General features: G+C 60.8%; 1 protein-coding gene across 1 annotated transcript; it reads left to right on the forward strand.

Annotated features, from left to right (window-relative positions):
• UROC1 (urocanate hydratase 1) lies at positions 1 to 27842 on the forward strand. The gene is made up of 20 exons (XM_065934054.1): positions 1 to 126; positions 4696 to 4826; positions 5091 to 5184; positions 6125 to 6184; positions 6439 to 6567; positions 6675 to 6736; positions 8250 to 8316; positions 8395 to 8538; positions 9197 to 9285; positions 10451 to 10513; positions 10764 to 10943; positions 11867 to 11964; positions 12136 to 12208; positions 13306 to 13427; positions 16379 to 16449; positions 17555 to 17653; positions 18858 to 18957; positions 21586 to 21667; positions 24893 to 24992; positions 26788 to 27842. Exons 1-20 carry the CDS (start codon positions 1 to 3, stop codon positions 26923 to 26925), a joined length of 2028 nt encoding a protein of 675 aa, XP_065790126.1. The 3' UTR covers positions 26926 to 27842.
• Positions 27843 to 27942: the final 100 nt, after the last annotated feature.

Consider the following 27942-nt stretch of genomic DNA (forward strand, 5'->3'; position numbering starts at 1 on the left):
ATGTGCAGCCTCCAGGCGCTATGCTCCGGCCTGCCCCTGCGGCCCCTCCCGGAGAACCGGGGCCGGTGGGCCGGGGTGCCCCACGCCCCGGTCAGGACCCCCGGCCTCAGCCCCGCTGAGGAGCAGGTGAGAGGCTGAGCCCCCCCGCCCTGCAGGGCTGCTCGCCCTCTGGGAGGTCTGGGAGGGCTTTGCCCGCCAGCTGCCACCCACCACCCTGGCCTTCGGGGTTCCCGGTGAGGGTGGCCACGGGCTGGGCACCCCCATGCCAGCCTCCATCACACCCGCCTCCCTCCTCCCGGCTGCCCAGGGGGCGTCGGCCTCTGGCCCCCACTGACTGAGGGTCCCTGAGGCTTGAGGTCAAGGGTGGGCGCCATCACCTCGACCTTGGGCCTCCAGGGCCCAGGGGGCCTGCTGCCCGCTCCTCCCGGGAGCACCCGATGGCCTGGGACCTGGGCGTGGGGGCAGGGCCCCTGGGGATCCCTGCACCTCCTCCTTCCTGCTGGCGTTTGCTCTTTGACCCGGTCTTTGACACCGAGCTCCTAAATCGGCTTCAGTTCCCTGGGCGGTGGGGGCTTCTGGCAGGGCTGGTCACCGGGTCCAGGCCCTGATTACACGTTGGGCCTTTCGGCCCCACCCTCATCCACTGGAGAGGGCTGGAGGCCAGAGTACGAGGGAGTGAGTCCTTGCGACAGACTCTTCCTCGCAAAGGACCGCAAGGCCGCTCCCCAGGGCCGGCGTGTCCGGGTCTGAAAGGGAGCAGGTGCTGGGGTGGTGGGCACACTTGGGAGCCCCCCCGCACCCCGGGTTCCTGCTCATCAGCTCACCCTTTTCCAGGTCCTTTCAGTACAAAAACCAAGGAGAGAGTGTCCTGAGTTCTAGGGGCTGTGCTAGCAGATTACCAAACCCGAGGGGCTGGGACCCCCAGTTCTCACTGGTTGTTCACGAGTATAGGTGATGACCGGGGTCTATGATCAGGGGCTGAAGTGGGGGTGTCTCATGGGCCCGAGCCCTCAGCCTGTGGCCGGGGTCTGGGGGGACTCTGACCGACAGTGCCCCAGCGGGGTCGGGGGAGAGGAGGGCCCTGGAGGAGCCACATGTCCAGTCCCGGGGGGCGCCTGTGGGAGGACCCCCAGGCATCTCCTGGACCACCCCAAACCCGGCACGGCGTCCTCAGCCACCACCTCCACACTTTCCCGGGGCTGCTTCTCTGTTTTATTTAAATGTCCCTTTGAATGTCAACATCAGCTTTTAAAGGTAGTCATAAGAGAGATGTGTCACGTGTTATAACATTCTTTAATTTTTGGCGTCTCCTTCCACACACATTCTGGTGCACACAAGATTGTGTATGTGTCCTTCTTAAATCTCTAAGTGGGAGCTGTCCACACAGGCTGGTTTCTTTTGAGGCTGTTCCTCATCGGTGTGTTGTTGAAGTTTGGATGAACGAAAGCGTGCTCCCCTCTTAGTTCTTTTGTGAGAAGTTGTTGTTGAGTCACTCAGTCGTGTTCGACTCTTTGTGACCCCATAGACCGCAGCATGCCAGGCCTCCCTGTCCATCACCAGCTCCCAGGGTTTACTCAAACTCAGGTCCATTGAGTCAGTGATGCCATCCACCCATCTCATCCTCTGTCGTCCCCTTCTCCTCCGCCTTCAGTCTTCCCCAGCATCAGGGTCTTTTCCAGTGACTCAGCTCTCCGCATCAGGTGGCCAAAGTCCTGGAGCTTCTGTAAGTAGATTTCTGTTCGCCTGCAGAGTGTGGTAGGCTGCGGTGCGGAGGAAGATTCCTGTCACATCCGTTAGAATCGTCCCCGGCATCCCCCCCGCCCCCACATGCAGCTGCTCTTGGTGACCTCTCCCCAAACTACACCCCACCCTCAGGGGGCTGTGCTGGACCTCCCACCACTGTGGACTCACTGCCCGCAGCTCCTGGAGAGTGAGGCTCAGTGGGGCTCACTTCTGGGTCTTCGGTGATGCCAGAGTCGTCTGTTGAATGAGCGAACAGGAGTGTGTGCTGAGCCAACACCCTGAAAGAGCTCAGTGGGCAGGAGAAACCGAGGAAGGCTTCTTGGAGGAGGTGGTCTTAGCGCCAGGGGCAAGTTTCCCAGACTGGGGAATCTGAGCGGGAGGCCATTCTGCAGGCCGTGAGTGACCACATGGAGACGGGTCTGTACAGAGTAAACTGGGGTGGAAGAGCCCTGTGTAGGCCCGAGCTGGGTGTGGACCTGGGAAGCCAGGCCTGGCCTGGTCACAGAGAGGCTGAATGCCACCCCTAGGCACTGCGTCGGGCAGGGGCTGGCCTGCTGCCCGGCCCGCTGCCCACAGAGAGCCAGGCCCACACGAAGCTGGGGGCAGAGAGATGCCCTGCGTGGAAGCCGTAAATGTGGACACGGTCGTTCCGGCCGCTGGCCCTGTGCAGTCCATGCGTGCCAGGCGCTGACCATGTCCACTCGGCTGGGCCCCGAGGCAGCCGTGTGAGGGAGTGCCGTCGTCCGCTTGTCTTCTGAAAGAGGAGACTGCAGCTCAGAGAGGTGCGTGTGCGGGTCAGGGACCCGCAGAGAAAGACCGGGGTGCAGGGATCAGAGAGGTGCGTGTGTGGATACAGACTGGGGTGCAGGCATCAGAGAGGTGCATGTGCGGATACAGACTGGGGTGCAGGCATCAGAGAGGTGCGTGTGCGGGTCGGGGACCCGCAGAGAAAGACTGGGGTGCAGGGATCAGAGAGGTGCGTGTGCGGATACAGACTGGGGTGCAGGCATCAGAGAGGTGCGTGTGAGGATACAGACTGGGGTGCAGGCATCAGAGAGGTGCGTGTGCGGATACAGACTGGGGTGCAGGCATCAGAGAGGTGCGTGTGCGGATACAGACTGGGGTGCAGGGATCAGAGAGGTGCGTGTGCAGATACAGACTGGGGTGCAGGCATCAGAGAGGTGCGTGTGCGGATACAGACTGGGGTGCAGGCATCAGAGAGGAGCGTGTGTGGACACAGACCGGGGTGCAGAGGTCTGGGACCCGAGGCACAATCTCTGGAGAGCCCCCCCTCCCCTGCTGGGAAGAGCCTGACCTACAGGCTGGACCTGGCGGGTCTGGCCTCAGTTTTGCCCAGTTCTGGTGAGGGCCCCATGGGACTGGGCCCCAGGGGTGCGGGGCTCAGACAAGGCCCAGTCTATCAGATCATCAGAAAATGAAACTGCCGGAGTCCGGCAGGATGTATTCGGGCCAGCGTGTAAGATCAACCCGCACCGGGGAGGGTGATTGTGTGTGCCTGTGACGTGTTGCTTTTGAAACTCTTCTGTCAATGTTTGTTTTCACTTGCAAGCTCTGATTACAAGCTGTTCACTGATTTAAAAAAAAGAAAACACGCAGTCTCTGTGTCGTGGGCCTGACATGACCTTGAAGGGCTTGACCTCCAGCTCACACCGGGCCCCGCCTGCCCTTGAACCCGAGTCCGCAGCTTCCTGCCACGTGCCCCCCTGTACCCGCCGTGCCCCTCCCGCCCCGTCGCTGCGTGTAACTTGCACGGGCCCTCCTGTCATGGCTCCCTCGTGCCAGAAACTAGACTCAGAGACCCTGAGGGCAGGCCCACCCGGTGCTCCTGACCCTCTGGGTGAGCCTGGGAGCCCCGCGGGCAGGTTCCCAGTCACCTTTTGCGAGGGAGACGCACACATTTCTGATCGCTTTTCCCCAGGGAGCAGGAACCATGTGCTTTTATTCCACGTTGAAGTCACCCAGGCACTTGCTGTGCAAACCTTTCAAGTCCCCTCACTCCTGAGCTGGGGTTTCCCCGCTGCCCTTCTCGCCCTCGACTCCTTCCAGACTCATCCTTCCCCCGCCCCCCCACGCACCCCTCGGCCCCCGGGGCACCCTTGATGTGCGGCGCTGGACTTGGGGCGCACAGGTCAGGCTGTCCCCCCCCGCCGGCCTCTGTCCTCAGCCCCCGGCGCTCTCTGTCTCTGGGGCCGGCCCTCTGCCCTGCACGCGAGCTGGCGCCTCAGGGCCCAGGCCAGGCTGCAGGCTTCTCTCCGGCCGCCTCTGCCATCGCCTGTTCAGTGTCTTTTCCGAGGCTCGAGCTCCCTGCCCCCTCGGTGGATGTGTGTTGAATGAATACTTTCACACCAGCTCCTTATCACGCCCCCTGAAGGAGTTTGTTTTGCAGGGTTGGCTGGTTGAATGCATGGCCTCGGTGTCCACCCCTGACACCCGGGCGTCACCCCACTCCTGGCCTGCAGGCTCCTCCTGGGTGCTGGGAGGGAGAGCATGGGGGAGGGGGTCTGGTGGGACCCCCACCCTCCTTGAGCCCAGGGGAGAGTGAGAACCAAGGGGACAAACCCACCCTGGAGCATGAGAGATGCTCAGCCTGGGAGGGGAGCACGTGCAGGGAGGCCGGCAGCACCTCCCACTGCGGCCCAGGCCACAGGCCACGTCCCTCTCTGGCCCGTGCTGGGGCTCACGCCGCCTGGGGCCCAGTGAGCATGCAGAGGGAGGAACTGGAAGGCTGCTGACAGGGAACCAGAGGGCAGTCAGGGAAGGCTTCCTGCAGGAGGTGACAGGGTAGCGGGCCTGGGGTGCGGAATGGGCAGTCTCGGGGCTGGGCCCTGGGTCTCTTGAGTGGAGCAGAGGCACATCCAGGAGGGCAGAGCTTGGCCTGGAGCCCTCACACTCTGCCGCCCTCACCTCTCCCCCCAACTGACGCCCCGCCAGCTGGCGCTGAAGAACGCCCTCCGCTACTTCCCCCCGGATGTCCAGGAGGTGCTGGCCCCCGAGTTTGCCCAGGAGCTGCGACTCTACGGCCACATCTACATGTACCGCTTTTGCCCCGACCTGGAGATGAGGTGAGTGCCGCAGGCTCGGCTTGGCCCCCTGGAACAGAGGCCTTGCTGTGAAGTGCGCCTCCTCTGGGCTGGAGCCTGTCCAGTGGTGGGGAGGGGCCGGCCGAGAGCACCTCCTGCTGGTGGGAGCTCCAAGTGGGGCGCCTTCTGCTGATGCCGGGGCTGGCCGTCCACGCCGGCAGGGCCAGGGGCCGGGCCGGGACGAGGCGGGACCCGAACTTCCAGGCGCCCGCCCCTCGACTGGCCTGGCAGCTGGACCCCTTGCAGGGCCTACCCAGTGGAACGGTACCCCTGCCGGACGAGGGCGGCTGCAGCCATCATGCTCATGATCATGAACAACCTGGACCCGGCCGTGGCACAGGTAACGGGCCGGAAGTGCGGGCGGGGTCGGCAGCGGGAAACCAACACCCGCGAGCTTTCTACTTGGAAGCAGTGACAGATGCGATATAGACACGAGTTGCTGAGTCCTGTCCAGATGTTTGCGACCCCAAATTCTCCAGGCCAGAACACTGGAGTGGCCTGTCCCTGAATCGAACCTGGGGCTCCTGTGTTGCAGGCGGATTCTTTACCCACTGAGCTATGAGGGAAGCCCCGAGGGGGCTGCAAAACCACTGCAGGGAGGGCTCGTCGCTGCCTCTCGGGCGCCACCGCTTGGTCACCGCCTCCTGGCACTGGCACCATGACAGCCGCCTTGGCCTCAGAAGGTGTCACTTTGCACCTGATGCGTCCCACTCTCTGCGCCCCCCTGGACTGCAGCTGGCCAGGCTCCTCTGTTCATGAAATTCTCCAGGCCAGAACACGGGAGTAGGTGGCCACGTGAAAACTGAAAAGGCACAGGCTGAATACTGTGGTTGGTTGCAGTATATCCAAAATATCACAACATGTAATCATACAAAATCAGGATATTTTATAGTGTTTTTTTTTCCTACCAAGTCTTTGAAACCAGCGGTGGGTGTCATGCCTAGAGCTTGTCACGCAGGCCGTGGCTCAAGGCGCGAAGGCTGCTGACAGCAGCCTGTGGCCGTGCTGGCCCACGCGGGTCTAGCCACAGGTGCCCGTCCTGGCGTCCTTGCATGCCAGCCCGTCCTGCAGCACCCGTATTCGAGGGAGGACAGCCTTCAGGGGGACCTGAGAGTTTACTTGAGGGCAGGAGGGTCCCAGGATGCGAGCTCTCTGCTGAGCCCTGACTGGGTCACCCCCAGCCCCCCACTCCTCCAGGGGCCATCGGCCACTTGGGGGGCCATGACCCCTGTGCCCAGCCGAGCTGCAGGCCTCCTTCCCATGCCCCGCGTCCTCCACAGTTTCCACAGGAGCTCGTGACCTACGGAGGAAATGGGCATGTGTTCAGCAACTGGGCGCAGGTATGGCCCCCGGGCTGTGTGGGCAGGCAGGGCGGGCCCACCATAGGCCTGTCCACCACCTACTCTGCCCCGGCCTCCGGCCTGGAAGCACCTGGCAGGCTGGCCTGGGGCTCAAGCTCTGCCTCCCTGATGCCCGAGATCCCGGAGGTCAGAGGTCCTGTGTGGGGCCACTGGAGGGGAGTGGGGGGCCCCGTGGGGGGACTTGGGGCCAGATGGGGACCCCCTTACCAGCCCTGTGCCTCGTTCTCCGGCAGTTCTGGCTGACAATGTCCTACCTGGCCCAGATGACCGAGGAGCAGACGCTGGTCATGTACAGCGGACACCCGCTTGGCCTTTTTCCCAGCAGCCCCGAGGCCCCCAGGCTGGTCATCACCAATGGGATGGTGGGTCCCGGGGCCGCGGGGAGGCCCAGCCACCACCCACCTGCTGAGCCATCGCCCCCGAAAGCCAGGGCGCGGCCCCCAGCCCTCTGCCTACCCCTCTCTTGCAGGTTATTCCCAACTACTCCTCCAGGACGGAGTACGAGAAGCTCTTTGCCATGGGGGTAACCATGTAAGTGCTGTGGTTCATGCTGTAGCCTTGGCCAGGCCCTGTGGTTAAAACGGCACGGCGATGGTGAAAAGCCCTCACCGTCAAAGCTCTGTAGCGAGATTCCGTATTTACACATTTCCTGCTCGTTTTCATGGATGTCCCTGCAGTTTTCATACATGTGTGAGTGAGCGAATCTGCAGTTTGAATCCTACTTTTTGCAAGGGGGCTTCCCTGGTGGCTCAGACGATAAAGTGTCTGTCTGCAATGCAGGAGACCCAGGTTCGATCCCTGGGTTGGGAAGATCCCCTGGAGAAGGAAATGGCAGCCCACTCCAGTAATCTTGCCCGGAAAATCCCATGGACAGAGGAGCCTGGTAGGCTACCTTCCACGGGGTGGCAAAGCATCGGACATGACTGAGCGACTTCGCTTTCTTTTGCAAGGACTCAGGTCCTGGCTGCAAAGGGGGCGTGGTGATGGCTCTGGCCCCTGAGCTGTGTGCAAATGAAGGGACACCGCCTGAGTGGATGGGGCCCCGGGGAGCACGGCCCTGGGGGAGCACGCCCCATGGCGGGCTTTTCCCGCCTCCCTGGTGGGTGGGTATTGTGTCGGCACAATCGTCCTATTCACACAAGGTTGCACGGCAAGGATAACCATGCCCCATTTATCAGAAGAGGAAGCAGCGGTTCCCAGAGGCCCTGTGCTTGGCCCAAGTTCTGGGACTGGCTCGGAGTTTGGATGTGTGAGATCCAGGATCGCCCTCAATTCAGAGGAGGGAGGGGGCCGGGGAGGCTGCTGGGGGCTGGTGGACCGGGTCCTCACAGTCACTGGGGGGCGCAGACACTCTCGCCTCCCATCACGCGGCCAAAGATGCCAGTGCTGAATGGCCACCACGTGGCGCGCATGGGCGCCTCCTTCCCCGGATCTAGCCTAGAGGGCTCAGCAGGCCGGGGGCTTGCTCCTGGGAGCCTTGTTCTGTGGCCCGCCGGGCCGCCCGCTGACCGGCAGGGAGAGGGGCTCCTGCAGCCGGCCATGGGGCTCACCTCGGGAGCTGACATGTGGATATGCCCCCGCCGGCCTGGTCATCGGAATGGGCCCTTTATGTAAATGACAGCGACCCCTCAAGCACTGTGCCCCGACTCTGCCAGAAACTAGGGGACTGACCTTTTCTGCAGGTTTCTGTCTTGATTAATTAATGAACTCATCTTTGGCTGTGCGGGTGTGTTGCTGTGCGCGGGCTTCCTCCAGTTGCCATGAGCAGGGATTGCTTGTGTGGTGGCTCTGGGGCACGCGGGCCCGGGTGGGTGCAGCTCCCAGGCCCTCGAGCACTTTGGCTCACCTGCCCTGAGGCACGCGGGATCCTGCCGGACCTGGGATCAGACCCACGCCCCTGCCTTGGCAGGAGGACTCCCAGTGTCTCCTTTGGTTGTTGAAGGAGAACCTGCGATGCACGTGGGGGCGATAGGGCGCCTCAGACCCCGGGCAGTGGGGCGGGGAGGCGCCCAGCACACGCTCACACCCCTGCGTCCGCGGGCAGGTATGGCCAGATGACGGCGGGAAGTTACTGCTACATCGGCCCCCAGGGCATCGTCCACGGCACGGTGGTGAGCGGCGGGCCACGGGGCCGCGGGGCTGGGGGTGGTGACCCAGCGAGGGTGGTGACCCCTCCTCCTCGCCCACAGCTCACCGTGCTGAACGCAGGGCGGCGCTACCTGGGGCTCCAGGACCTGGCAGGCAAGGTCTTCGTCACCTCCGGGCTGGGCGGCATGAGCGGGGCTCAGGCCAAAGCTGCTGTCATCGTGGGGTGCATCGGTGTGATCGCAGAGGTGAGCCCGCAGGGGCAGCCCCCCGCCCCCTCGAGAGCCCCCCTGCCGCCCTTGCCCTCCCTGCTGTTTCCTCTGCCCTTCCATCCCAGCAAGGCAGACACCCCTGCCTTCCAAGTGCCCATCACTGCTGGGCCTGGAGCCACGCTCCCAGGACCCACGCTCCCAGGACCTGGCCTCCCTTGCCTTGGGGCCCTGGGGTCCAGCCGGGAGATGGTAAACCTGTGAACAAGTGAGCAGAGACCCCCACCATCAGGACAGAGCTGTCAGGTCAGGGGGAAGAGTGGGCGAGGACCAACATCTCTAGAGTCTCTTAAGCTTCCCTCCTGGATACAAAGTGGCTTCCCCAGCTCCAGCCCCCTCATCTATATTCAAGGCAGACAGAAGGGGGAATGCCAGCTATGGCTGACTCTAGCAGAAAAATAACGCCTTAGAAACTCGTTTTACCACGTTGGTCAGTACAGACTCACATGGATGTTATCATCTACAAGGATGGAGGGAAGGCGTGAGAGGGCAGTTGGGATTAGCTGTGAGCAGAGTGTCTCCCTGAGTGAAATCCGGGTTTGTTGACGTGGAGGCAGGAGGCGGCTCACAGCAGCTCCTAGGGTCGCCCCGCCCTGTTGGGAAGGGGGTGATCTTCACCCCTGCCCCGCGGCCCCAGGTGGATGGCGCGGCCCTCATGAAACGCCACCGGCAAGGCTGGCTGATGGAAGTGACTGGCAGCTTGGACCACTGCATCGAAAGACTCAGGTGCGAGGCCTGGCGCGGGGGAGAGTGGGCTGGGAACGCTTGACCTCTGCTCACTGGGGGCTCCTGGGAGTGTGGAGTGGCCCGGTGCATCTGTGCTGCCCACACACGCGGTCTCACGGACATCCGTCGTCCTGCGGGTGACCCCTCTGCTCAGCCACGGTTGGGCAAAGACCACGTCTTACATTTCTCCCTTCTGTGCCTCGGTGCCCAGCCCAGAGCCTGGCACACAGGAGGCACTGCTCGGAGCTGCTGAACCTCCACAGGATACGTCTGGACCCGCAGCTCCTCCCCACGGGGACCAAGGCTGGCGCAGGGTCCCGGGACCCTTCCCAGCTGTGTGCCGTCTGCTGAGATTTCTCAATGGGGACAGGCAGGGCCACCAGGAGGCCGCTCGCAGATGCTGTCTTTGAAGCATTCTCTCAGCTGATTGCTCTGCAGAGCTGAGCACCTCCTGTGGGGGGAGTTCGCCTCGGCACAGAGGGCTTCACCTGCTGTGATGAGACCTGCCCAGGGGTGCAAGGGGACTTAGGTGACACTTTTTAAGAAATACTCCCATTACTGAGACTGGAGACTCTTTTGACACAGATTTTTGAAAACTTGCTGAAAACACTGCATTAATTACTGGAGAAATTCTAAACTCCTTGTGTGGCAGGGAGGGTCTTAACCTGATCTGGCCATGACCCTGTGGGTGCATCTGGAACACAGGTGCGCGCACACGCACACACACACACACACTTGCATGCTCATGGGCACGCACATGCTCACACATGTCCAACCACTGTGCCGTTTCTGTCATCTCTGAATTTTTGTCACTCACAGAAAGGTTGGGCACTTAACTCCCACAGTCACACACAGAAACACACACACAAGTCCAAATCAGAGTAACAGCCGCTTCCGCAGCCGCTTTTGTGTATTCAGGTCTCCTGTTCCCCCAGACAGCAGGCCGGGGCTGCACCTTTGTCAGCCAGTCCTCAGTGAGGGCTCACCGGTCCGCTGTGCCCCTCGGCCGAGGGCCTCATGGGTCCCCAGCCACATACTCACGCAGTGCTGTGGGTGCCTCCCGGGCCTCTGCGTCCTCACCAGCTGGGCACTGGGGTGCGGGATGTTGGGGTGTTGCCCTGGGCAGGAGTGACGGGGCCGCCTGTCCTGCTCCTGCCCCTTGCAGGGAAGCAAGGAAGAGGAAGGAGGTGCTCAGCCTTGGTTACCATGGCAACGTGGTGGACCTCTGGTGAGTGGGGAGCTGGCTGCCTTGAGGACCCCCAGTGAGCCCTTGGCCGCGGTCCCGATGCTGGCCCGGCGCTCCTGGCTGTCATGGCCCTGGCACAGCTCATGGCAGACCCCCCACCCCGGCCAGGGGGTGCAGATGAGCCCCATGCCTGGCTACGGGGCCTGTAGGCCGGGAATACTGTGTGACCTCCTGGATGGACCCTGAGCTCGGGCGCTGGCAGTACCCGCCCTGACCGGCCGTCTCCCCGCAGGGAGCGCCTGGTCCACGAACTGGACACGACGGGGGAACTCCTGGTGGACCTGGGGTCTGACCAGACGTCCTGCCACAACCCGTTCAATGGTGGCTACTACCCTGTGCAGCTGGGCTTCGCAGAGGCCCAGAGCCTCATGGCCTCTGACCCCACTGCCTTCAAAGGCCTGGTCCAGGAGAGGTGATGTGGGCCCGGGCTGCCCGCGCGAGGGGTGGGGGCGCACAGCGCCTGCTGGGGCATTGGATAGGGTGGCCCCGTCCTCTGCCTGGTTCTCCCACCACCAGCTGTGTGGCCTTGTGCAAGACCCTTAACCTCTCTGCGCCTCTGTCCCCTCCTCTGTCAGACAGGGTCATGAGTGCGTTGTTCCATGGGGATGTTGGGGATAGACTGGGGTGGCATTTGCAAAACACTGGGGGCAGCTTCCAGCACCTCTGGGTGCTGAGTAGATGCTGGTAGAGGGGAGCCCGAGGCGCTTCCAGAAGAGGTCATTGCTTGTTCAGCACGGAGCCTGGGCCCCGCGCCTGGATGGCTGGGACCTGTAGGCACTAGTTGAGTGACTGCCTGCAGGGTCTTCCCTGAAGGGAGAGAGACTCTGAGGAACCCCAGGGGTGGGGGGCTTCCCAGTGGGAGGTGCTGGAGGTGGAGCAGGCAGGGGTGGGGTCAGCAGGGAAGGAGTGGTGGGGGGGAGGACAGGAGGAGTGGAGTCCGGAGGGGAGGAGTCCCATGGGGAGGAGTCCAAAGGGGTAGAGTCAGAAGGGGAGGAGTCCGAAGGGGTGGAGTCAGGAGGGGAGGAGTCCGAAGGGGTGGAGTCTGGAGGGGAGGAGTCCAAAGGGGTGGAGTCAGAAGGGGAGGAGTCCGAAGGGGTGGAGTCAGGAGGGGAGGAGTCCAAAGGGGTGGAGTCAGGAGGGGAGGAGTCCAAAGGGGTGGAGTCAGAAGGGGAGGAGTCCGAAGGGGTGGAGTCCGGAGGGGAGGAGTCCAAAGGGGTGGAGTCAGGAGGGGAGGAGTCCCATGGGGAGGAGTCCGCAGCGGGCAGAGTCGAGAGGGGAGGCGTTGGCGGGCAGTGGTGCTGGTGCTCGCGCTGACTGCTGACCGCTCCTTTGCAGCCTGCGGAGGCACGTCTCAGCTATCAACAGGCTGGCCCGGGAGCACTTCTTCTTTTGGGACTATGGCAACGCCTTCCTCCTGGAAGCCCAGAGAGCTGGTGAGGGAGGCAGGAGGGGGCCCGGGCACACTCGCCTCGCTGCAGGCCTGGCCGGCCGCCGCTGCAGCTAGCAGGACGGCCCCGGCGTGCCTTCCGGGGTGGCCCTGCCGGGCCTCCGCCTCGCCGGGCCTCGGTCTCTCCCAGTGACTCTGGGCCCGCCTGTGCGCACAGGGGCCGACGTGGGGAAGCCGGGCGCCAACAGGACAGAGTTCCGCTACCCCTCCTACGTGCAGCACATCATGGGGTGAGTGGGGGCGCTCCCAGCGCCAGTCCTTATACACGCAGGTCCGCAGACATGCTCACACTGCTCAAGCCGCCTGCTGATACCTACGCCTGGTCCCAGGTGGCCACGGCCCCAGTCATGGGGTTTCCACCCTAGCGGGCAGGGGGAGAGGAGCTGAAAACGTGAGAGTCTGTGCAGCGTCTCAGGGAGAGAACAGGGGTTGGGGGCAGTGCCTGAGGTCACCTCCGGAGAGCACCCCAACCTCCGGGTGCTCAGGGCTGACCCCCACCAGGTCCTGGACGCTGTGGCCAAGGAGCTGCGCAACCCTCAGGGGCGCCCCAGCCCCGAGCGGATGGCCAAGGGCCCCATCCCTGCAGCCCTTGCGCCTTCCTGGCTGACGGGGGCCTGACCTAGCGGGAACAGGTCAGCTGCTGCGGGGCGAACACAGGGTGGAGTCCGCGCCGGGCAGCTTGGTGGGGCGGGAGGCCCCCGGGTGTGCAGCAGAGCGGACCCCGGCGGGGGCGGGGGAGCGGGTGAGAGAGGCCAGCACCCTTCTCAGGTTCATTGTGGGAGGGGAGAGGGCCAGAGTGGGGCCATGACCACAGCCTGGGAGGGAGGGTCCCCAGGGGCAAAAGGAAGGGAGCCCAGCAGAGGCTGGGTGGGCGCGAAGCCTAGGGAGGGCCTGCACCCCTCTGCCTGGAGCCCCCTCGAAGGTCCCAGCAAATGGGCAGAGTTTCTGTTTATTGTGCACTCCCGCCTGGTTTTCGGGTTGTCTCTAACCGCGGTTTAGGGAAGCTCTGCTTGTGTGTGTCCCAGCTCCCTGCTCCTGCAGCCACAGAAGCTGCAGCTCTGGGAGGGGCGCTGTGGTGATGGAGGGGGCGGGCAGGGTGGGGACCGCTGCACCTGCTGGTTGAGAGGCTTCCGGCAACCTTGCTGGTCGCCGACGCCACGACTCCCGACACAGGTCCCCGTACTTCGTGCATAGCCTTCACCCCGTCAGTTCTGGAGCATCTGTGGCCTCCCTGACCTTGAACCATGCGGATCCCAGCTCCTGGGGCTGCAGCTGGCCCGAAAGCCACCCCCCCCACCCCCCGGTGACGAGCCGTCTGCCTTTGCAGGGACATATTCTCCCAGGGCTTTGGGCCTTTCCGCTGGGTGTGCACCTCGGCGGACCCCCAGGACCTGGCGGTCACAGATCGGCTGGCCACGTCTGCGTTGGAGGGGATTGTTGCTGGCGGAGGTGAGGCTGAAGATGCTGGTGTGCGGGTGGCCCCCTGCCTGGCAGTGCCCGGAGCCTGGACGCAGGGTCCCCCCCGCCCCGGGGGCACAGGGCACACTCTCCGGGGTTGCCTGTGGACGGTGCTCGGGCTGCTGTGGCCAGCCCTGTGCTGACCGTGCCGCCCCCTCCACGTGTCCAGGCCGCTCTGCTGCCTCCACGTCAGAGCTGCCCCAGGCTGTCTGTGGACACAGCGTGGCTCTGCTCCCCCCGTGGGTGGCCCTGGCCCAGCCGCAGACCCTCCTTGTACAGTGGACGGGGCAAGAGGACCCAGTTACTTTATGGCACCTCCCCAGCCCCCTGCCTGTCACAGCTCCTGCCCTGTTGCTCTGCGGCTTCTCCCTGGGCCCAGGCAGCCTTCTCTGTTGGTAGTGGGTCAGCCTTTGCAGCTTATTGTAAATCCTCCGGGCCCAGTTTCACCCTGCCGCCCACATCTGGGTTGACTGAGATGACTGGCAGGGGCTTAGGGTCAGGGGACCCAGGAGGAGAGCCTGATGGGCGGGGCCACCTTGTGGGTGGAGTCAGTCCTACTGGCTCGGGAGGAAACTGAGGCAGTTCAGTTCTGATCAGTTGCTCAGTCGTGTCCAGCTCTTTCCGACCCCATGGACTGCGGCACACCAGGCCTCCCTGTCCATCACCAACTCCCGGAGCCTGCTCAAACTCATGTCCATCGAGTCGGTGATGCCATCTAACCATCTCATTCTCTGTCATCCCCTTCTCCTGCCTTCAGTCTTTCCCAGCATCAGGGTCTCTTCCAGTGAGTCAGCTCTTTGCATCAGGTGGCCAAAGGAGTTTCAGCTTCAGCATCAGTCCATCCAGTGAATATTCAGGACTGATTTCCTTTAGGATGGACTGGTTGGATCTCCTTGCAGTCCAAGGGACTCTCAAGAGTCTTCTCCAACACCACAGTTCAAAAGCATCCATTCTTCGGTGCTCAGCTTTCTTTATGGTCCAACTCTCACATCCATACACGACTACTGGAAAAACCATAGCTTTGCTAGATGGATCTTTGTTGGCAAAGTAATGTCTCTTTAATATGCTGTTTAGGTTGGTCATAGCTTTTCTTCCAAGGAGCTAGTGTCTTTCAATTTCTTGGCTGCAATCACCATCTGCAGTGATTTTGGAGCCCCCCCAAAATAAAGTCTCTCACTGTTTCCATTGTTTCCCCATCTATTTGCCATGAAGTGATAGACCTGGATGCCGTGATCTTAGTTTTCTGAATGTTGAGCTTTAAGTCAACTTTTTCACTGTTCTCCTTCACTTTCATCAAGAGGCTCTTTAGTTCTTCTTCGCTTTCTGCCATAAGGGTGGTGTCATCTGCATATCTGAGGTTATTGATATTTCTCCTGGCAATCTTAATTCCAGCTTGTGCTTCATCCAGCCCAGTATTTCTCGTGATGTACTCTGCATATAAGTTAAATAAACAGGGTGACAGTATACAGCCTTGATGCACTCCTTGCCCAATTTTGAACCAGTCTGCTGTTCCATGTCCGGTTCTAACCGTTGCTTCTTGACCTGCATAGATTTCTCAGGAGGCAGGTAAGGTGGTCTGGTATTCCCATTTCTTGAAGAATATTTCACAGTTTGTTGTGATCCACACAGTCAAAGGCTTTGGCCTAGTCAATAAAGCAGAAGTAGATGTTTTTCTTTCTGGAACTCTTGCTTTTTTGATGATCCAGCTGATGTTGGCAATTTGATCTCTGGTTCCTCTGGCTTTTCTAAATCCAACTTGAACATCTGGAAGTTCATGGTTCACGTACTGTTGAAGCCTGGCTTGGAGAATTTTGATCATTACTTTGCTAGCATGTGAGATGAGTGCAATTGTGTGATAGTTTGAACATTCTTTGGTATTGCCTTTCTTTGGGATTGGAATGAAAAGTGACCTTTTCCAGTCCTCGGATCACTGCTGAGTTTTCCAAATTTGCTGGCATATTGAGTGCAGCACTTCCACAGCATCATCTTTTAGGATTTGAAATAGCTCAACTGGAATTCCATCACCTTCACTAGCTTTGTTTGTAGTAATGCTTTGTAAGGCCCACTTGACTTCACATTCCAGGATGTCTGGCTCTAGGTGAGTGATCACACCATTGTGATCTGGGTGGAGCCTCCTCCAGCTTCTGGATGTTTGTACAGCTGCAGACCCTCAACCTGCCAGGTGACTGCTGGTGTTCCCACCGTAACCACCCTCCAGGGGCGATTTCAAGCAAGCGAGGCTCCGCATGGAGCGGGAGCAGAGTGTCCACCAGCCAGAAAACCTCGGGGCACAGCTCCTAGTTAGGAGCAGGAACGTCACTAAGTGATGTGGGAACATTACCTTCATTTTTAATACAATTTTTTCAGTTTATTTGACTGAAACTTTATGGACATCTGTAAACCACAGGCTCACAGAATTCCTGCCGATTTAGTAGTCTGTTCCCATGAGCACCTTGGCGGACCCCCCTCTCCAGCCCTCCACTCTTAACTGCCTGCCTGTCCTACCTCGAGAGTCCTCAGTGCCTCTGTACTCGATGCCCCCTCTGCAAAATGCTGTTCCCTCAATTCCATGTAGCTGGCTCCTCTTTAGCATCTAGGACTTGCCTTGAGTGTCACCTCCCCAGAGAGGCCCCTGGTCCCCTGACCCCCCACCCCAGTCTCAACTGCACTCGTTTCCTTCTTGGCTTGCAGTAGTCTTGGCTTGGAGCCTGGCACGTAGCAGATGCTCCTTAGATATTCGCTGCGGGTCGTTGCTGGCATTGCCATTGCCGGAAGTCAGATGGGCTGGTGGGGAGCTGGGGATGGGGGCATCCCAACCCTGCTCGGGGTCCAGTGGTGGGTGCAGACGGGTGCCTTAGCCCAGCAGCCTTGCAGCGGGAGTGTGTGCTCCCACTGTGGGGCAGGGGCTCTGGTACCTGTGACTCCCCCTCCCCTGCCTGCAGTGACCCCGGCCGTGAAGCTCCAGTATGTGGACAACATCCGCTGGATCCAGGAGGCTGCCAAGCACCAGCTGGTGAGGCTCCAGCTGGGGGGTGGGGGGGCAGTGTGGACCTTGCCCCAGGTGAGATGCTTCTCGCTATCTGGACAGCTTGGGGAGTCCCTACTGGCCCCCTCGCCCAGGGGCACTGTACAGAGAAGCCTTTCAGAAGGTGGCCTGGACTCTGGGGTAGCGACCTGGGTCAGGTAGGTCCTTCCATCATGGCCCGGCAGGTCCCTGAAGCCAGACCTCCTGACTTCTCAGCTGTGTGACCTGGGGTGAGTGGCTTGGCCTCTCTGGGCCTCCCCTCCCGTCTGCACAGTGGAGATACTGGAGGTGGTACAGCCCCTGGCTGTGGTGCGGGGCTTGGAGCAGGACCTCTGCGGGGCCAGGGCAGGGCAGATGGGTGTTTCTGTGCCTGTGAGCGTGACCACAGATCAGATGACCCAGGGAGTTGGGGGCGGGGGGTGTTGGCGGTGTAGCAGAATGGTGTCTCTGAGGAGCTGACTTGCAAGTTCAGGCCTAAGCGGGGCTGGGTCCGGGGTGGGGGGGGGGGGGTGACAGTTGGGAAGCAGAGGGACCAGCCAGTGCACAGGCCTGGGGAGGCAGCCGGCCGGATGTGCCCAGACCAAACAAAAGACGGGAGTTTGGTTCTGATGGCTGGACGCTGCCACGTCTGCACCAGTGGGTCCTTGGCCTGGGGTTCAGCCGCACCTGCCCCGAGCGGTGGCCCCCGTTCCGGGGCTTCCCAGTTCATCCCCATCCACCCAGACTGCGGCCACCGCCTGTACCAGTGGTTGCACGGGTGTGTCTCCGCGGAACCCCTCATGCCAACCACCCAGTGCCTGAGATGTCCACGGCGATCGCCGCTAGATTTGAAGACCAGGGCCTGGGGAGGGTGGGGCAGGAGGTGGAGATGGGGGCGGGGCTGACGGAGAGGCACAGTAGGTCACCTCCCAGGAGAGAGTCGGGCAGCCTGGAGCCCCTGGGGCTAGCCCTGCGGTGACTGGTCAGGAGGGATATCTGCACGGGACGCCCCCAGACTGCACTAGACACACGGGCCGGGCATGCGGCTGGGCTCCCGCGAGTGCCGTCCAGCGGCTGGGGGCGTGTCTCCTGAGCATCACCCTTCTCGCCACAGGTGGTGGGCTCCCAGGCCAGGATCCTGTACTCGGACCAAAAAGGCCGTGTGGCCATCGCCATGGCCTTCAACCAAGCCATCGCCCGTGGGGAGCTCAAGGTGGGCGCCCCGCCAGGCCAGCCCTCAAGCCCGGGCTCTGCTGTGGGCCCTGCCGTGAGACTCCGGGCAGTCAGGGGCCATCTCTGAGCCTTGTAACCTCACAGCGTGGCTTCCCCTCCAGCGTTTCACGCTGTCTTTGTTGAACTGTCCCTTTCACGTCGCGACGACTCGCCTTTCTCCGTCTCCCTAGCGGTCAGCCCCGCCCGCCTCGCTCAGCGCATGCGCACATGGCGCTACAGCTACGGCGCTTCATCCCCCTCCCTCTCCGCCTCCGCCTCCCTCCTCCCTCCTTCCGGTCAGCCCCGCCCGCCTCGCTCGGCGCATGCGCACATGGCGCTACAGCTACGGCGCTTCATCCCCCTCCCTCTCCGCCTCCGCCTTCCTCCTCCTTCCTTCCGGTCAGCCCCGCCCGCCTCGCTCGGCGCATGCGCGCAGGGCGCCTCTTCGTCCCACCTCCCTCTCCGCCTCACCTTCCTCCCGCCTCCTTCCAGTCAGCCCCGTTCACCTCGCTCGGCGCATGCGTGTACGGCTCCTCTTCATCTCCATCCTCTCTCTCCGCTCTCTCCTTCCTGAGCGGCGCCCTCCGCTCCCGCCCCGGTGCAAACCTTGCTGCCGCCCGGGTCTCCCGGCAGAGCACGTGGCAGACAGGGTCCGCCCGGTGCAGGTGGAGGGACACTGTGGATGCGTGGGCAAGGCCATCGGCCCACGGGCTGTGAGCGTGCTGCGCTCCGCGGGTGAAGTGAGCGAGGAGAGCGCGGAGGGTGAGGACTGGGCTCCGTGCTGCAGGCGGAGCCGTGAGTGTCCCCGGCGCCAGCGCACTGCGCTGGGGGGCCCGTGCAGAGCGGGGTCAGGCCCGGCCTGCTGAAGCGCAGGGCAGCTCCTGCGACCTCCGATGAGCGCCAGAGCCGCGGCCTGTCCCTGCAGCCCTGAGACTGGGGCTCCGTCAGGTGGGCGTGGTGACTGTGGACAGGGTAGCGGTGACTCTGAGCCAGCACCTGGGGGCGCACGGGCTCTGGGTGGACAGAAGGGGCATCTCTGGGCAGTCACCGGGGGCGAGGGGCGTTGGAACCCCCTGCGCCCTCCTGCAGAGAGTCTGCTTCCCGGGGTAGTCCAAAGGGCGTCTGACGTGGCCTGACCCTTGAACTCTGCCCCGGGCCAGGCAGTGGACACCGCCACTGACCTTTCGTGCCCTTCCACACCGCAGGCACCGGTGGTCCTGAGCCGAGACCACCATGACGTGAGTGGCACCGACAGCCCCTTTCGGGAGACTTCCAACATTTACGACGGCTCTGCCTTCTGTGCAGGTGAGGAGGACGGCGCGTCTAAGATGTGTTTCTGTTGGATTTGGATTTTATGTAAAAATCAAGTGGTTCATTCAGCCTGTCACGGTGCTGTGGAAAAGGCTGCTGGCTTCTGAGGGGCCAAGGCCCAGGGTGGCCAGCCCACGACAGAGGCGGCTCTGGGACACGGGACACAGTTGTAAATGTGAGCGGGAGCCAGTGGACCGGGCCGGTGGATGCCCAAAAGCTGGGCACAGCTGGCCCCATCACGTGCCAAGGGGTCTGCAGAGGGTCCTCAGGGTCCTCGTCTGTGACATGGGGCCAACAGCGGGTCCTTCTCTGTTGTGAAGGATGCACTGAGTTCGAGTGTGGGAGTCATGTCAGCTCCGCCAGTCCAGGTTCTGTGAGGGGCTGTTACCATCACATAGAGTTTCTGCCTTCTGCTCCTGGGGGCTTTCTTGTCCCCAGCACCCGAGGCTCCTTCCGTCATGGATGGGATCCCCAGGGAAGGAGTGGACACCCAGGAACACCAATGCACATCACTTTGAGGAATAGGTCCATTTCATATAAGTTGTGAAATTGATGGGTATAGAATCATATTCCTTTATTATCTTTCTAATATCTGTGGAGTTCACACTGTCTTTCCTGATGTTAGTCTTTTCTGTCTTCTTTCTCTTTCCTTGATCAGCTTGGCTAGACATTTTTCAATTTTATTGATCTTCTCAAAGAAGTTTTTAGTTAGATTTTTTTCTATTACTTTCTTGCTTTCAAGTTGATTGATGTCTAGTCTTATCTTTACTATGACCTTCTTCCTATTTACTATTTTAGTTTAGTTTGCTCTTCTTTCTCCAGTTTCATAAGGCTTTCTTTTCTAATAAGAATATTTTAATGTTATGAATTTCTCTCTAATCATACCGATTTTTGCAAAATATAATTTTATTTTCATTCAGTTCAAAATACTTTTAAATTTCCTTTGGTACATCCTTTTGGAACCATGGATTATTGTGAAGTATCTTTTTAAATTTTCAAATGTGGGGAGATTTTTCAGTTACTCTTTCTGTTACTGACTTCTGAGTTAATTCCAGTATAGTCTGAGGGCTTGCTTTGTATCCATCCTGTTATTTTAAACTTGTGTTAAGGGTTGTGTTGTGGCTTCGGAGGTGGTCCGTCTTGATGCACCTGGGAGGACATGTGATCTGCTGCTACTCGGGGGCTTGTTCTTTCTTTCTTTTTTTTTTTTTTTTAATTTTAAGCGTTTTTTTTGATGTGGACCATCTTTATTGAATATGTAACAACACTGCTTCTGTTTTATGTTTTTTGACCGTGAGGCGCATGGGGGTCTTAGCTTCCCAACTGGGGATGGAGCCTGCACCCCCTCTTTGGAAGGTGACGTTTTAACCACTGGACCACCAGAGAAGTGCTGGGGGCCTTCTCTACATCTCCCCTAGGTGAAGTCGGTTAATAATGCTCCTCCTGTGGCCAGGACCCTCGCTGCCCTTCTGCTGACATGTCCCCTAGATGACCGAGAGTGAGGTGATGCAGTTCCCGACTCTGCATTTGCCTGCTCCCTCCACGTCCTCCTCCGCGGTGCCGTGTCTTAAAGCTATGTTGTCAGGCGTGCTCTTGTTTGGGTGTATTGTCTCTTCTTGGAAAATTGACCTCTTTACCATCTTGTGACGGCTCTCTTTATTTCTTTTTTCGTTTTAAAACATTTTTTGGCTGCCTCATGCGCCACGTGGGAGCCTAGTACCCGGACCAGGGATCGAACCCTGGGCCCCCTGTGTTGGGAGCGCAGAGTCTTAACTGCAGGACCACCAGAGACGCCCCCTTTTACCCTTGACACTGCCGGCTCTCACGTTCTGTGACGTTAATGTAGTTTACATTGGTATTCTTCGACCAGTATAACAATTGACCACTAACTTGGAGGCTGGAAGCAGCACGAGCGTGTTCCCTGAAGTTCTGAAGACCCAACGTCTGAAGTCAATTTCTCGAGGCCTGGGTCGAAGTGTGGGGAGGGCCCCGATGTCTCAGGAGGCAGCCAGGGGCGGGTGGGTAGCTCCTTGGCCTTTGCCAGGTTCTGGAGCTGTTCTGGTGCATCTCACAGGCCCATGCGAGATGGAATCATTCCCGGGACCCCGGCTCTTCTCTGGGGGGGCTTTGAGGAAGAGCCCACCAGGGTCCAGGCCCTTTGTCCCTGGCCTGGGGCGCTGGTCTCAGGGCGGCTCCGAGTCTTTCAGCAGGTCCTTGGACAGTGGTGAGGCTCGGTTCCCGCCACTGTGCGGGTGCCTGTCTCCCTGCAGAGTCCTGTCTGGTTGCCTGCCCTGGGGCCTCGCCCAGTGATGCCCAGGAGCAGTCCGCAGCGTGCAGCTTGTCCCCCGCCCGCTGGCATGTTCCTCTGAAGGGTGGGACTGATGCTGTTTGTCTCTTGAGTGACAGTTCCTCCATCCTCGGTGCCTCTGGGGTGCTGCACCTGTGCCTGGCTGGGCAGGTTCCAGTGGGCATCGGGCACTCGTTCGGTGCTCCCGCTTCACTGGGCTCTGAGAACGCAGTGTCTGCAATTCCTATAGTCGCCCTCGCTGGTTCCCGTCTGACCCCCGACCCTGGCCCGTGCTGGCCGCCTTGCCCGGGGCTGACCGTGCTTGCTTTCTGCAGACATGGCTGTGCAGAACTTTGTGGGCGACGCGTTCCGTGGAGCCACCTGGGTCGCCCTGCACAACGGCGGTGGTGTTGGCTGGTAAGAAGGTTCCTGGGGCCATGGCGTGGGTGGGGCCTCCCCGGGAGTCTCGGGGGCCCTCCCACTTCCCGCGCCTGTCTCTCCAAGCTCTCTCTGCTGAGGGCTCCTGTGTGGACTGGACGTGGGGGCCCTGCCCAGCCTGCCCCGTGCAGTCTGCTGCCTCTCGCGGGACATCATGAGTCGTCCTTTCCCGTGTGGTTCTGCTGCTTTCAGATGTTCTCCAGGGAACCCTTAGAGTCATCCTGGCCCCGTCCTTTGACTTCGCCAGGGCGGCTGGGCTGGGCGGCGGGAACCTGGATCTGGGCTCCCTGGCTCCTGGCCCCGTGCTGCCCAGCCAGGCCTGTCTCCAGCCCAAGCCACGGGCCAGCTGGGGTTCTGGGAGGCTCCCTCCTGGGCCATAGACGAGTGCCCTTGCGAGGTTGTCCCTGATTCTGCACCCAGTTTCAGCCCGTGGGCATTTCCAGCACCGGCTGTCCTGCAGCTCAGCTCAGCTCAGCTCAGGCCCCAGGCTTTCAGCCTGGAGAGGACACCACATCCCACAGCTGGGGGCTCAGTCCCTCAGGGCCGGCCCCCTCCACTCACCACCCCACTTCCTGACCCCAGTCACAGGTCTGCAGCGTCACCTGTGCCCCCTTCACCCCCAGCTGGAGATCCCAGGTCCCCACAGCCCCCTGCTCAGTTCCCCTGTTTTGCTGGAGCAGCTCACGGAAGGCAGGGATTTCTGAAAAAAATGACAGAAGGCGTCAAAGGGTGTGAATCAGTAGCCAGAGGAGGAGGCACATGGGGTGAGCACGCAGAGGATCACCTGACCGCAGGGGCCGGGGCAGGCGCGGCCACGCGTGCCTGTGTTCTGGTTCCCCAGCCGGCCACTCTCCAGGCCCCTCCTCTGGGGCTTCCCTGGAGGATTCCTTCCACGGGTGACTGGCTCCATCACTGGCCACGGGTGACTGGTTCCACCTCCAGCCCTTCCCCCTCGGCAGTGGTCAGGGCCTGGGCCCGAGGTTCCAATTGCCGGTCACAGGGTGGCTCCTCCGGCAGCCAGCCCTGCTCCCTCGGGTGAATTCCCAAAGTCACCTCATCAGCAGGACGAGAGACACCTTCATCCTGCTCATCACAAGAAATTACAAGGGTTTAAGGAGCTCTGTGCTGGGAACTGTGGACAAAGACCAAACGTTTATTTTTCATTGTAAGAAACAATGTCCCATTCGCTGCTGAGAAAAATGAACAACTGGTGTCCATCCTAAAGGAGATCAGTCCTGAGCATTTACTGGAAGGACAGATGCTGAAGCTGAAACTCCAATACTTTGGCCACCTGATGCGAAGAACTGGCTTATCTGAAGACACTGATGCTGGTAGAGATTGAAGGCGGGAGGAAAGGGGACGACAGAGGGTGAGGTGGTTGGACGGCATCACCGACTCGATGGGCTCGCTGAGTGGGTTCTGGAGATGACGGGATGCCCCTGGCGGGGCTGGAGTCAGGGGCGGAGCCGAGTCTGGATTCAGATCTGTCGTCCCCAGATTCCTGAAATAGGAGCCAGGACGGCAGAAGGCAGGCGGGGCAGGACCTGAGGGCCTCGGGCACTGCTCGCCATGGGGGCCCCCCCACCAGGCTGCCCCCAGGCTCTGACGGCGCGGCTTGTGAGGCGCTGGCACCAAGGCTGTTAGTCGTGGTGCCCTAGGGGGCTCCTTTGGGAAATTGCCTCAGGTTGACTGCAGAATCCGTGAGAGACACGCGTGTGTAATTTATTTATTTTATTATTATTTTTTTTTTACACGTGTGTAATTTAATCCACCAGATACCCCTGCAAACCTTCCCGGAAATGCAATGGGAAAACCCCCCCCACCCCACCCCCCACGCAGCCTTCCTTCCAGTTTCAACTGCGTCTCTTGCTTCCAAGTCACAGTTTGCGCTGATGTTTCTGAGTTTGCTCCAAGTTTCCCCACTGCCTGTCAGTTCCCTGTTCCTGAGCTGATCCGTGTCAGCACTGGGTTCCCTACAGTCCCCGCGCCCTGCCCCGTCTGTTCTGACCGCATGCTGAGGTCTGGCCCATGCCGTCTGCCCCACAGCCCTAGCCAGCAGCTGCCGTGTAGATGGGGACCGTGGGCTGCAGAGCGGGAGTCTCAGTGGTCAGGCTCTGGTCTTGGCTGGTTGGCCAGCTCCGTAGAGACGGTGGACCCCAGTCCCTCTGGGGAGGGTGTGCACGTCCCTGTGGGCGGGGCCAGCCCCCAGGCCCGTGTCTCTGAGGAACAGATGCACTGTCCAGGTTTGATCCCTGGGTGGGGAAGATCCCCTGGAGAAGGGCATGGCTACCCACTCCAGCATTCGTGCCTGGAGAATCCCAGGGACAGAGGAGCCTGGCGGGCTGCAGTCCACGGGGTCCGGTACTTCACTTTATCCGGATGCTGACACTGTCTCCCCACCAGAGCACATCTGGAAGCCAGCTGTGTGTGGGCATCCCTGAGGGGCCTGTTAATACGTGGATCCTGACGGCAGGTCGGGGCGGGGGTCTGCGTCCCTGCCCAGCTGTGGGTGGTGATGCCATGGGGCCCCTGGGTGGTAGCAGCTGGATTCTGAGGTGACGTGTCCACACAAGCCTCACTGTTTCTTGGGGACAAACGGTTGTGACAGCTGCATGCTTCTCGGGCTGCTCGCGGTGAAGACCCGTCACAGGAGCCGCGGCTCTGCAGGGCCCACGCTGGCCTCCCAGGACTCTTACTGTCAGCTCCTCTCGTCAGCTCCCACGGTCCCACCTCAGAGGCAGCTGCACCAGAGCCTGACCCTGCAGACGCTGACGGCTCGGCCACAGTTCCCAGTTCCCGGGTGAGGACTCCCGTTTGCATAGCCTCCTGAGCTCCGGCCGCCTTCACACGTCAGACCCGGGGCCACGGGCTCAGTGGCCGAGAAGTTCTGACCCTGTTGTTCCGCCCTGAGTTGCTTTCGGTCTCCAGGACCTTGTGGCTGAGTTCTGTGGGCCTTCCTGCTCATCTCATGGTGCCAAGTTCTCCTTAGTACAGCCGGCACTGACCTTACGTGTGACCTTCTCCCCGGGACCACTCTCTGGCCAGTGACTGCTCCATGACATGAGAAGGCTCCCCCTCTCTGGTCGTCCTCCTGGGCCTAGGACTCCTCCGACCGGGTTTGCAGAGGCCACCTGGAGCTGAGCACCTTTGCCCCCTGACTGTCCGTGCCTGGGAGTGACCCTGAAACCCTTTGGCTTCTTGCAGGGGCGAGGTGATCAATGGGGGCTTTGGCCTCGTGCTGGACGGGACTGAGGACGCTGAGCGGAAGGCCAGGAGGGTGCTCAGCTGGGACGTCGCCAACGGAGTGAGTGACTGCCAGCATCCCCCAAGGCTCTCCCCTGTGCAGACTGCAGACCCTCCTCCTTCCCGAAAGGTCTGCGACCCTCCTGCCGCTGCGGTGTCTCCCCCCCAGCCACTGCCCGTGTGTCCCCCCACAGCAGACGGCCCGCGTTTCACCAGGGCTGCTTCCCGGCCATCCTGTGTCCACGGGGCCACCGCCTCTGCATGCATCTGAGAGCACAGCTGCATACAGTCGTGTGTGTGTCCTGACACGTGTGTGTGTGTCCTGACACTCATGTGTCCTGATGTGTGTGTGTGTCCTGACACGTGTGTGTGTGTCCTGACACTCATGTGTCCTGACGTGTGTGTGTGTCCTGACACCTGTGTGTGTCCTCACATGTGTGTGTCCTGACAGTATGTGTGTCCTGACACTCGTGTGTGTCCTGACACCTGTGTGTGTCCTCACATGTGTGTGTCCTGACACCTGTGTGTGTCCTCACGTGTGTGTCCTGACACGTGTGTGTGTGTCCTGACACTCGTGCGTGTGTGTCCTCACGTGTGTGTGTCCTGACACGTGTGTGTGTGTGTCCTGACACTCGTGCGTGTGTGTCCTCACGTGTGTGTGTCCTGACACTCGTGTGTGTCCTGATGTGTGTGTGTCCTGACACTCGTGTGTGTGTCCTGACACCTGTGTGTGTCCTCACGTGTGTGTGTCCTGACACGTGTGTGTGTGTCCTGACACTCGTGCGTGTGTGTCCTCACGTGTGTGTGTCCTGACACGTGTGTGTGTGTCCTGACACTCGTGCGTGTGTGTCCTCACGTGTGTGTGTCCTCACGTGTGTGTGTCCTGACACTCGTGTGTGTCCTGATGTGTGTGTGTCCTGACACTCGTGTGTGTGTCCTCACGTGTGTGTCCTGACACTCGTGTGTGTGTGTCCTCACGTGTGTGTGTCCTGACACTCGTGTGTGTCCTGATGTGTGTGTGTCCTGACACGTGTGTGTGTGTCCTGATACTCGTGTGTGTGTGTGTCCTGACGTGTGTGTGTCCTGACACGTGTGTGCGTGTGTGTCCTGACACTCGTGCGTGTGTCTTGACACGTGTGTGTGTGTCCTGACGTGTGTGTGTCCTGACACGTGTGTGTGTGTGTCCTGAGGTGTGTGTGTCCTGACACATGTGTGTGTGTCCTGATACTCGTGTGTGTGTGTGTCCTGACGTGTGTGTGTCCTGATACTCGTGTGTGTGTGTCCTGACGTGTGTGTGTCCTGACACGTGTGTGTGTGTCCTGAGGTGTGTGTGTCTTGACACGTGTGTGTGTCCTGACACTCGTGCGTGTGTGTCCTCACGTGTGTGTGTGTCCTGACGTGTGTGTGTGTCCTGACACTCTGTGTGTGTGTGTGTGTGTGTGTGTGTGTGTGTGTGTGTGTGTGTGTGTGTGTGGTGCAGGGCCCCATCCCTGAGGGACCACATATTAGGGCCTGAAAGGGGAAGCATGATAGATGGGGGTCTGGGTGATAGGGGTGGGTTTACAGGATGTGAGTGAAATGGGGAGGAGGCTGGGGAGCCCAACTGCAAGGGGCCAAGGGTTAGACTCGGGCCTAGGAGAGCGGTGGGGCGACTCCCGGGGGCCCCCAGGACGGGGGCTGTGCTTCCTCCTGGAGGCCGGGAATCCGGAGGGAACGGGTGGGGCGGGTGGGGTGCCAGGGCCATGTCCGGGGGCCCCTGACAACACAGGCCAGATGGGAGGAAGGGAGCGGCTGGGGAGGGCTTGAAGCGGAGCCCAGGTGGTGTGCTCCGGGGACACGCCCCTCCCGCCCCTCAGGTGACCCGCCGCTGCTGGTCCGGGAGCCCCATGGCCTACGAGGTCATCTGCCAGACGATGCGAGAGGACAGTGGCGTGGTGGTGACGCTGCCACACGCCGTGGCGGACGGGCGTGTGCTCCAGGCGCTGCAGCAGTGAGGGGACTGGGCGCCCCACGGTGCCCTGCCCCCGGTCCTGCCCCCACCTCACATTCCCCAGCCCACTGCTCGCAGTGCTCCCCCAGGTCCGGATCTTTGCACACGCGTAGATGCGCACACACACACAGGCATGCACACACAAGCATGTACGCGCACTTACAAGCATACACACACACGCAAGCATGCCCTTTTCCGTCTCACTACCCCAGAGGCAGTGTCACTACATCCCCATCTTACAGACTAGCCAGCGAGGCAGGGCCCTCTGCTCTCACCACGAGGCTCCCCTGGGGGCCTGGCAGGCAGTGAGGGTCTCGTTCAGTGTGAGGAGCTCAGGCCTGCCGTGGAGGGGACTCCAGGGGCTGGTACCCAGAAGACTGGCTGAGTGGGGCACCAGCCGGCCCACGGAGCGGCCTGCAGTTCCTCCTCCCCCTGGGCGCAGGGTTCATTTGGCCAGATTCTCATCTAACATCCATCGCCCCCGCCAACCCCTGACTAACTGTCCACACCAGGGACCCACAACCTTGGCGCACAGACCAGCCTGGCTCTGACCATATTCCTTATTCTTTGTCCTCCGTCTTAGCTGAGCCCCTGCTGGGCCCGTGACAGGCTTAAACTGAGAAAGACTTTGGGGATGGGTCTCCAAGGAGCCCCCAAAACTTGACCTCGCCCCTTTGTGTCTAGTCTCAACCATGCCATATGGCTTGTCTCCTCCCCACTGGCCATTCTGCCTTTGTCTGAGCTCACAAAACCCCAGTGTTGTCTGGGTAGCAATATACATAGAAGAAGTAGTTGATTTTTCAGCCTGCCTAGTAATCAAGAATAACCATTGACCTGGTTCCAGCCCAACAGACTGTGGAAGTCTGCTGGACGGGTCTGCTGGTAAAGCTGTAATAAAAATGAACTGATGTGGCTGTGTCACATTTTTGCTTTTGCCCCTTCTTTCTGCCAGAATCTCAGGTGTGATGCCTGGAAGCACAGCAGCTCTGCTGTGACCATGAGGGGATCACTGAACGCATGG

This window comes from Muntiacus reevesi, chromosome 4 (assembly GCF_963930625.1).
Source record: "Muntiacus reevesi chromosome 4, mMunRee1.1, whole genome shotgun sequence".
NCBI lineage: Eukaryota > Metazoa > Chordata > Mammalia > Artiodactyla > Cervidae > Muntiacus > Muntiacus reevesi.